This window comes from Myotis davidii, unplaced genomic scaffold (assembly GCF_000327345.1).
Source record: "Myotis davidii unplaced genomic scaffold, ASM32734v1 scaffold534, whole genome shotgun sequence".
NCBI classification, from domain to species: domain Eukaryota; kingdom Metazoa; phylum Chordata; class Mammalia; order Chiroptera; family Vespertilionidae; genus Myotis; species Myotis davidii.
This window is the reverse complement of record NW_006286678.1, coordinates 3313005-3323520: the sequence shown is the minus strand read 5'-3', so window position 1 is coordinate 3323520 and position 10516 is coordinate 3313005. Positions and strand designations below refer to the sequence as shown.

Here is a 10516-nt window from a genome sequence, read left to right as displayed (position 1 = left end):
TAGAACGACCCTTTCACAGGGGTCGCCTAAGACCATCCTGCATATCAGATATTTACATGACGATTCATAACAGTAGCAACATTACAGTTATGAAGTAGCAATGAAAATAATTTTATGGTTGGGTCACAACATGAGGAACTGTATTTAAAGGGCCAGAAGGTTGAGAACCACTGCTCTATGCTGTGTCCCCTGGTGTGGGGTGTCTCCTAATCTTTTCTTCTGAAGACACCAGTCGGATTAGATTAGGACCCACCCTAAAAGCCTCATTGTAACTTAATCACCTTCTTAAAGACCTTATCTCCAAATATAGTTATAAATTCTAAGGTCCTGGGGATCAGGACGGGAACCTTGGGGTTTTGAGTGACCATCCTTGTGCACCTCTTTGCTCCTCATTCAATTCTGAGTTTGGCACTTTAAAAATATCATGTCCCATGAGGCAAGGAGACATTTCTTGCTCCCTAATCCTCTTTTAATAATCTGGGTGTATTTTATTTTGTTTGGAAATATTTCTAAATTTTTCTCTCCTATCTGAACCCTTAGTTAGGCTATCCCAGACACTGGCATTTGACTTTTTTAAAAATCTTTTTTCTACTTACAGGTCATTTAAATTAATGACCCATGTTTTCAATAGCAAACAGTCTAGTTTGACCAAGCTATAAAGGTGTACTTTTCAAAATGCAAGGTTCTTTGTGGGAGATCTTCCATTCCTGTTCTTGAGGAAGTTTGCACTGGTCCCCAGAGGGGGAAACCTCAAGGGACTCTCAGCATGAAGGGATCACAGCGCTCGGGTAGGATCCCCGGGCTGTTGCTGGAGGCTGCCAGGTGCCGCCGCACTTGCCCTCCCTGTAACGGACACTCATGTGTTTGCAGGAAAGGTCTGGGTCCCCAAGCAGAAGCCGATGGATCCCGTGCTGGAAAGTGTGACACTGGAGCCAGAGCTGGAGGAGGCCTTGGCGAACGCCTCTGACGCGGAGCTCTGTGACATCGCAGGTGAGAGGCGCTCCACACACTCCCATGTCCTCCAGAAGGACTTGACCTGCGTCTGCAGGGAGCCGTGGATGGTTTATTTCAATATGAACAGCCTCTCTCTCTAACAAGGACTAGAGGAGACCAAGAATATTAAAACAGGTCTATCATCAAAAACCAAAATGAGGAAAATAGAGAGAGAATCACCTCACCTCATTACACTATGGAACCATCTGTTGTTGCCATGAGACCCCATCCCAGAGGGATGTGGACGCATCCTGGGGGCGGGGTGGGGGCTCCACGGGCCCTGATCCCATCTGCATCAAATCCTGCCCATGCCACCTGGGAAGAGAGAATGGGGGGCAGACAGAGGACTGTGGGCGTCTCAAGCTTGGGCAGTTCACAAGGGCTGGACAAAGCCATCTGATTTTACCACTTTGCACCCTCAGAAAACCCCCATCTTGTATTTGCCCAAGCACTCTCCCTCTTCCTGTGTATTTCCACATGGTCTTCCCAAATAGCCCCTAAAACTCCAGAAGGTGGCCTGATCTCAGAGCCCTTCACCACCCCAGCATCTCTCCTTACTACAGTCTAGTCTCTGCCCCGCATGCCCACCAAGAGTCAGATCTGGCCACACCAAACAGTCCGCATGTGTGTGTGTGTCCTCCCCGCCCCCCCCCCTCCCCCGGCATCGTGCTGTGCTCCCTGGCTGGGGGATGGGTGGTCTTTGGATTCTGCAGATTTGGGGGCTGTTAACCATCACCCAGATGATGACAGGAGGTTGGGTGAGGCGGGGAGAGACTCAGACAAGTGGGAAGGGAAGAGGAAAGATGGGGTTGAGTCTGCCTGGCTGAGGTTGAGGAGGAGTCAAGGAAGGTTCCAGATTGCCAGCTCCAGAGACTAAGTGGCTGTTAGTGCCATTAATGAGCTTAGGTATAGCAGTCTGCTTGAGCTGCCATAACAAAATGCCCCAGGCTGGGTGGCTTCAAAGACAGAAATCTATTGTCTCATGGTCTGGGAGTCAGAAGCTCAAGGTGGCGGCAGGTTTGATTTCTTCTGAGCCCTCTCTCATTGGCTTGTCAGTAGCCACCTCTCACTGTGTCCCTCTAGGCCAGCGGTTCTCAACCTGTGGGTCGCGACCCCTTTGACAGTAGGACGACCCTTTCACAGGGGTCGCCTAAGACCATCCTGCATATCAGATATTTACATGACGATTTGAAGTAGCAATGAAAATAATTTTATGGTTGGGTCACAACATGAGGAACTGTATTTAAAGGGCCAGAAGGTTGAGAACCACTGCTCTATGCTGTGTCCCCTGGTGTGGGGTGTCTCCTAATCTTTTCTTCTGAAGACACCAGTCGGATTAGATTAGGACCCACCCTAAAAGCCTCATTGTAACTTAATCACCTTCTTAAAGACCTTATCTCCAAATATAGTTATAAATTCTAAGGTCCTGGGGATCAGGACGGGAACCTTGGGGTTTTGGAGGGACACAGTTCAGCCCATGCTGGTGGGAGAGGAGCAGGCTCAGGGGAAATGCTGAGCTCAGTTTGAGACCTTTGGAGTTCAAAGTGCCTGAGGGCCACCCAGGCGGGACAGTTGTCCATGAAAGTCTTGAATTCTGCAAGGGATCCACCTGCAGCCCTTGCGGCAGCATTAGCATAGTCATGTGGGCATCATTAGCTGTCAAGCTCCAGGCAGAGGGTATGACAGGAGTGGGGCCTGGGGCTCTGCAGGCAAATGTCCTGGCTTGGGTAGCAGCCTGTGAGAGTTGAGGGCCAGTTAGCCACAGATGGGCTGGCAGCCGAAGGTCAAATCACAGTGGACAGAATCTAATGCAGGAGCTAGGGAGACAGAAGGAGGGTTGGGGCTGGCCTGAGACGCAGAGGTATGTGAGGCCGGAGGCCAGGTGAGGCCACCCGTGCTGGGGACTTGGTCTCCTGCCTCATCATATCCTCTGGCTTCTCGTGGGAGCGGTGCATGTGTGCTGGTGGCATTTGTTGCAGGGGATGGGAGTGGGAAAGGGGCGGCTGTCAGCTATAGTGGAACCATGTGGGGCGGGACAGTGGGAAGACTCCAACATGCAGGAGGGGTGACCTTGGGTGCTGGTGACCAAAGCCAGGTTGCAGGGACCAAGTGGCGAATGCAGAAAGCCGGTGTGTAAACTGTGAGTCCAAAACACCCTTTCCTCAGCAGGCAGGGAATTTGGGAAAGACCAAAGGGCAGTGGCTTGAACGGTGTCAGGGCCGAGAGAGAGAGAGGTTTCCAGTCCGCTATGAAACACAGAAGCAGTGAGCACCCATCCGGCCCTGATGGAAACGGAACACTTAACTCAGAAAACGTAACTGGTTTGGTTTGAAGTTCAGGTTTGGTTTTGTCAAAACCACACCAGTCATATTAGATCCACATCGTGCTCACGTATTTCAACTGAACCGTTTCCCTGGTGGGGGATCCCCTTGACTCCCAGTTCATCTGTGCAGCAGGGAGGTGGGTGGCTGACACCCTTGTGCAGCACCTCCACGCTGACTCACCCTGGAGCTGTTTTTATCCTGGTCCTTCTCCCCTGATCACCCTCCGTGACATCACCCCCCTCATTAGTCAGCTCAGAGGGATTATCAAATGACTCCACTGTCAGAACCGCCAGCTTCTGTGCCAAAATAGAACTGCAATATTGGGCTGAGTTTCTGTGTTGATTTCTTGAAACTATGTCTCTTTATTTTTGTTGGTGTGGCTCATTATTATTATCTGTTCATGATACCATACCTTCCCATGTCCGGAAAGGAGAGGGGGAGCTATAAGTCGACTCAGGTGTTCACAGGTTCATTGTGGGCGCCTGTCACTGTGTATCAGCCATTGGAAGGTAACAGTGTCTCTGGGGAAGGAGGGGCTGAACATTTGCTGACCTCCAACTCCGTCCCAGGTGCGCTGGGAATTGCTTCCGATGCCTTGCTGCTTATTTATTGATTACAACACCCCTGTGAAGTAAGACTCATTGTCCCCATTTTACAGATGGAGAAAGTAGGCACCGTGAGGTTAAATGCCTTGCCCGTGGGCTTGGAACCCAGGCAGCTTAGTGCGGTGGCCCACTCGCATCACCACCAACTGGTGCAGCCTGGATAAAGCCCTCAGGGTTGGGGCATGGTGGACACAGATGGTGGGTGAGAGGGGGTGCCAAGTCTCCCGGAGTGGCTGGGGAAGGATGGGGCCACAGTAAGAATGGCTCTATTTGTTTGTTTGTTTAATCCTCACCTAAGGATATTTTTCCATTGATTTTTAGAGAGTGGAAGAGGCAGGTAAAGAAAGAGAGAAATATCGGTGTGAGAGATATCGGTTGCCTTCTGCAAGAGCCCGACCAGGGCCCAGGCCGGGGAGGAGCCTGCAACCAAGGCACGTGCCCTTGACCAGAATCGAACCTGGGACCCTTTGGTCCACCGGCCAACACTCTATCCACTGAGCCATACCGGCCAGGGCAGGAAAGACTCTGGATGCCACATTAGGGCGCTGACACCTGGACTAGGGGACTGTTGGAGAGGTGGATGAAAGCAGGGGCGTAGGCAGAGAGGCAGTGGTGTTTAGAGGATGGGGGCGGGGCGGGGGGTCATAGAACCGGCCACCCAGGTAAGGCCCCAGGTAAGGCCCCAGGTAAGGCCAATGGCCAGGTGAAGCCATGGGACTGCATAAGAGGTGGCTCCACCAAGAGACCAGCTATTCCTAGTGCTGGACCAGAGGCCAGAATTTCAAAGATGCTGCAAGAGATGGAGGCAGGGGGGCAGGACTTCTTGTCCTCCGAGTGCTGGGTGTGGCTGACCCACTGGAGGCAGGGATGGGAGGATGGAGGTGGCTGGGCCTTCCCAAGGAGGGAGTGCATGGAGCTGTGAGGTGGATGAGTCACTAGAGATAGAAAAGTAGGGAGAAGAGAGCATCACCTGGAGCCTTCACACCCCAGCTCCCAGGCAGGGCACTCCCATAGGCTCACCTCCGCCAGTCACACATCCACACACTCTGCAGCCATGTGTCTGGCCTCCCGTCTGTGTGCCAGGCTCTGACCCGGCCCTGGTAAAGGAAAGCAGCCTGGCACCTGCCCTCGCAGAGCCGCCTATGCTAACACCAAGGCCAGTGGGAAATGGCAAGTGAGAGTGAGTGTCGCAAAGGAAAAGGACAGGGTGCAGGAGGGGGGCTGGGCTGGGGCTGGGGAGCTAAGGCCAGAGACAAGCTGATCCTGAGGAGGAAGGGTGGGATGAACAGGGGAGCGGGGGCGGAGGCGGCCCTGCTGAGCCGCTTGCTTTGCAGATGCACTTGCACAGGCTTGGTACCTGGTGATGAGAGGAACAGGCGGGACCCCCAGCAGGCGGCACATTGACTCAGGTGTGACACGGGTAAGGCAGGGCCTGTGAACTCTCATGTATTCACTTGTTTTCATGTTTGTGCGTCATTCATTCACTCATGGAGTCACGTGCATTATTGAGCTCCTACGGTATGAATGAATCAGATCCAGTCCCTGCCCTTGGCGGGCCCAGGACGTGATGAGGACAGAGCAGAAGCATGTCAATTTCAACATGAAAAGCGTCGCCACAGGGTGGGGAACAGATGCCTCTGACAGGACTGAATTCTTGGCGTGTGGCCTTGGGCTGTGGCTTGGGGGCCACTGGGAGTCACCTGCAAGCACTTGGCATTATCAGTGCCTCCCCTCCTCAGTTAGGGATGCGATCTTGGCTTGCCTTTAGGGACCCTTCCGATGGGATGGACCCAGAAGGAATTGTGGGTAGGGAGACTCGCCCTTCAGAAGGGCCAACCCCAGGCAACCCCAAGGGCAGTTGGCACCCCCTGGCTCTTGTGACTCTCAGAGGCCGTCTTGGGCAGCCCCTGCCCCAGCTTCTGGTGCTCTTTCATGCCCGTAGGCTCCTGCTCTAGGAGAGGCAGGGTGCGGGCATGCAGCTGCGCCCTGTCCTGGACCGGAACCAGCTTCTCCCACCTGTTCCTAGGATGCCTGCGTCTGCCCTGCACCAGCCTGAGCCGTGGGCCGCTGGCGAGGCTGGGGATGTGTGCCGCTATCTCTCTGCACCCTTAGTGGAATGACGATTATGAACTGAGTGAACCCTGCCAAGGCAGAGAGAGGAAGGAGAACTTGATGTTCTTTTTCAGAGTTCAAAAATAGTCCTTTTTGAATTTTGAGGAAGATTTGACTTATTTTAAAAAAAACCACATTCCCCAGTGCTAAATCCAGCCTTGCCAATATCTACCAGGAACGAAGCAGCAGGCAATGTTGATGTGCTGTTTTCCTTCATCACTCACACCTCCCTCCCTCTCCTTCCTTTCCCCTCCCTCCCACTCCTTCCCTCTCCTCTCCCTCCCTCCTTTTTTCTCTCCCTCCTTTCCTTCCTCCCTCCTCCCCTCCCTGCCTCTTTCCTTCCTTCGTTTTTTTTCTCTCTTGGATCCCTACTTTCCTCAGAGCTGCAGAACGGTTTTATTTCTTCTTAGGCCTGCTATTGACATTTATTACTTCCTAGAATACATGTTATCTGTTTTTAGAATTTTTTAGAAGTAGAGGGGACGTTTAGGACTTTAGAGGTGCTGGTGACCTGGTGCATGGAGGCGTGTGTGGGAATGAATGCTGGCTTAGAGGCCGAGAGGCCTCGCTAAATGGTCTTCGACAAGCCAAAGTGGAGGCCCCATAGCACCTGCCCTGGAGGCTTGTGAAAAATCAAACAGGATAAAGGGATGAGATGTGATGTGGCTGTGAAGTGCTATGTGAGGGTGAGAGACCAGCTTTCAAGCACACCCCATTTCACAGGAGAGAAAACTGAGGCCCAAAAAGCAGAAGTGACAGGGTCACCCAGCAAATTAGCACCAAGGCCAGACGGGCGCAGGTCTCCTTCCTCGGGTCCCTGGCACTTCCTGTACCTTCCTGCCTCCGCCCGCCTCTCTGGACTATTACAGGAAGCTGTCCTCCGAGCACAAAATGCATTTTACACTTTCCATCTCTCTGTGCACTCTAAGCAAGACCAGTCAGCCACATGCGGCCATGTCTGTCCGGGGACTCCCAGGAACCTTTCCGAGCTGTTTTCCCAAACCTGCAGTTGCAGCAGCAGCCCAGAAGCACCCCGAGCCGCTCCCTGTGTGGGCGCTGGAGGGGCAGCTCCAGAAGGCGACGCACGGTGCTCCGATCCACCTGCCGCTGACTCAGCTCCCACTACCCACGTAGCCACGGCCTGAACAAAAGCCCAGAGGGCCCGTGAAATGCAGATGCCTCTCTGCCTACCAGTCTCCTTAGTGATGAGCAGGCAGGTCTATTTTAGCAGAGAAAACTCTTAGAATGTGAGAAACAGAAGGGACTTTGAGATCAGCTCATCTTGTGGTTCTCAGCTCCCACTGCACATCAAAACCATCCAGGGAGATTAAAAAATAAACCTCCAGAGATGGGGATTAGTTGGTCCAGAGTGGAGCAGGGATATTGTCTCAAAGTTCCCAGGTGAATTGTATGTCCAGCCACAATCGTGTCTCACCCCTTCATTGGACAGAGAAGGCTAAAGGGAGGGGACTTGCCCAAGGTCACACAGCGTTGGGGGCATAATCAGGACCAGTCCTGACTCTTCCCTAAGGGCTCTGGCATTTTTTTTTTATTTTTTTTTTTTTAGCTAGAAACCACGTCTAATGAAATGGCTGGAGGAATTTTTAAAAAGCACCAGCAAATATTTACCAAATGCTTACTGTACTGTATTCTGGAAGAGGTAGAAGAGAGATTAGATTCTTTCCTGGCCTCTAGAAGTCTATAGTCCAGTAGGGGAAGGACACAGATACCCAGATATCTTTGACTCCTGGTATACTATGTGCTGGGATAAGGATACCAGGTGCTGTGAGAGAACTAGCAGGGGTGAGAAAAGAATCCAGGAAGACTTCCTGGGGGAGGAAGTGTTATTCTAAGTCTTGAGGGATGGAGAGGTAGAGTTGGTAGGTCAAATGCAGGATGCTCAGTTAAATTTGAATTTCAGAAAAACAACAGGTTTTTAATATAAGTAGCCCAAAGACGAAATGAGACCTACTTATACTAAAACATTTTTCATCTTTTATCTGAAATTCCAACTTAACTGGGTGTCTTTAATTTTATGTGCTACATCTAGCAACACGACTAGGGGCATTTCAGCAGTGGGCACTGCAAATGAGAGAATTGCCAGCAAAAGGGGAGGAGGGTGGCATTGGCAGAAGCAGGAGAAACTACTGAGCAGTGACTGTCCCTGGGGCAGAAAGGGTGTGCGGGAGGGACAGGCTGTGAAAGAGAGGGCTGGTGAAGCCAGGTCCGGGGGTCACAAGCCACCACCCACCCACCCCGATGACTGCGACAGCCTCATGGTCCCCCCCCTGTCCTTCCCTCCTGCTGTAGTTAGTTTCCAGGTGGCCAGAGCAACACACTGAACTCGAGTCAGACCAGCTCACCCCCTGCTCAGGCCTCCAGTGGCTCCCAGCTTGTACCTAGAAAAAGACACTCAAATGCCTTACCCAGACCTGGAAGGCCCTGCAGGATCCCGCCTGGCTATTGGAATACAGTCAGCCCCCAAGTGTTGTTGGGAGGATTCGGGGGACGGTGTCAGGCGGCGTCCCCCACTTTGACTGCCGCCTGAAACCACCTGGGAAGCTTCAGCCCCAGAGGTCATGGTTTAATTGGTTGGGGGAAGGCCTGAGTGTCAGGAATTTCTAAAAATTCCCCAGTGATTCCAATACACAAGCCAACGAGAATCACTGACGTGCAGCGTGTTCTCCGGCCCAGAGCGAGTGGCTTGGTGAGGGGGCGCTAGGCCGTCCCCGACGTGTCCAACTTCATCTCAGCCCACGCCTGGCCCTGCGCCTCAGGCTTTCCCACCGGCCATTCCCTCTGCCCAGAATGTTCTGCCTCCCTTCTCTTCACTGGCCAACACGCACTCATCACTCCCGTCCCATTCCCCAGAACACACTGAGCTCCTCCTTTTCCACACCTGCCTTACGCTGTGCCTGTGTTTTTAATTGTGTGGGTCCCTGCTTAGCGGCCCTGTCCCCAGCAGACAGTAAGCTACAACGGGTGGGGATCCTGTCTTTCCCGTTCCCTGCTGCCCACCTCGTCCCTGGAGCTGGACACATGCGGTCGGCACTCAGTAAATGTTAGTAAGTGAATGGATGAAAGAATGGCTTGAACACAGGTGTGATGTGGTCAGATCTGCATTTCCAGAAATGTGGGGGGGTGGGTGGGGGGGCGGGGCGGACACCAGCACCTACACAGCTGTGACAGCACAGCCGAGAAATGCGAGAGCCTCCACCAAGACAAAGGTGATGGGGTGGGAGGTGGGACCGATGAGAGACACTGGTTAGAAGGGTGGGGACTGGGTGAAGGTGCCATGGACTGAGGTTCTACCCCGAGGGACAGGCAGAGTGACCAGATGGAAGGTGATCCCAAGGAAGAGACTGTTGCTGGGGAAGTTGAGTTCTGTGTTGGCCAGGTTGGGTTGGATGTGTCAGTGGGACATCAGGGGACATCTAGGAATCTGAGGCCGGGGACTAGAGAAGTCTAGGCTGGTGATAGAGATTTGGCATCCATGTAAATAGAGGCAAATGACATTTAAAAGTTTTCATGCAAGAGTTTCTTGCCATTTCTGGGAGCAAGAATTTCGAGGGTGTGGAGTGTCCGTGCCCGGGAGGCCCTTCTGTCTGAGAGGGGCGAGTCACGGGCCCTTCCGTGTCCCCGCAGCTATCCTGGGCATGCACACGCTCATGAGCAACCAGCAGTACTACCAGGCCCTGGGCAGCAGCTCCATCGTGAACAAGGAGGGACTCAACAGTGAGTACGCAGCCCCTTCCCCCCTCCCCCCCCCAGCGAGGCCACCTTGGAAGTGAAGTCGTCCTCATACTGTTTGCTTCCTCCCACTCCTGCTCTTTAGCTTCTGGCAGAACTTTTACATTTTTATGTCACCAAATCTATCCACCTTTTCCTTTTACTCCTCCGGGGTTTATGTTTTGTTTACAAAGGCCTTCTCCATCCCAGTGTTATTAAAATATCCTCCTATGTTTTCTCCTAAAAGTTGTAGCAGTTCACTTCTTATATGCAACTTCTTAGTCCACCTGGAGTTCATGTTTGTGTGTGGTGTGAGGTGAGACCAGATTTTCATTTTTTAATGGATATCTCATTGTCCCAACACCGTAATTTGCACAGCGTCTTCCCACCGCTGGTGTGGGGCTCCCCCTGGATCCTACACTTCCGTGCATCCACGTGCGTCTGTCTCGGGCGCCTCTCCTGTTCCACGAGTCCGCTTGTCTCTTCCTGTGCCAATATTGCATTGTCTTCATTGCCCAGGCACTTTCCAAGTTGGCGTTTGGACCCAGAGAGAAATGGGGGTGCCCAAAGAATCACAAACACACCCCCCGTAAGGCTTATATATTCCTTTCCCACCCAGGCTTCCTTTCATCCCCACAGCAGCCCCTGTTCACAGGCTACAAGGTGAGGACCCCAGAGTGCAGAGAGTTTAAGGAAGTCGCCTAGTTCTTGCAAAACATTAAAGACAATACAAGCAGCCACCTCCCCCCGCCC

General features: G+C 52.6%; 1 protein-coding gene across 9 annotated transcripts in view; it reads left to right on the top strand.

Moving 5' to 3' along the window:
* The window catches only part of TMOD1 (tropomodulin 1), an 83864-nt gene that overhangs the window by 34177 nt on the left and 39171 nt on the right, over window positions 1-10516 (top strand). For 8 of the 9 annotated variants that reach the window (XM_015560497.1, XM_015560500.1, XM_015560502.1 and 5 more), the window contains 2 exons: window positions 871-990; window positions 9680-9769. In XM_015560497.1, coding sequence (XP_015415983.1) covers window positions 871-990; window positions 9680-9769 — 210 coding nt within the window. The remainder of the gene's footprint in view (window positions 1-870; window positions 991-9679; window positions 9770-10516) is intronic. The other variant, XM_015560498.1, reaches the window with a different exon arrangement.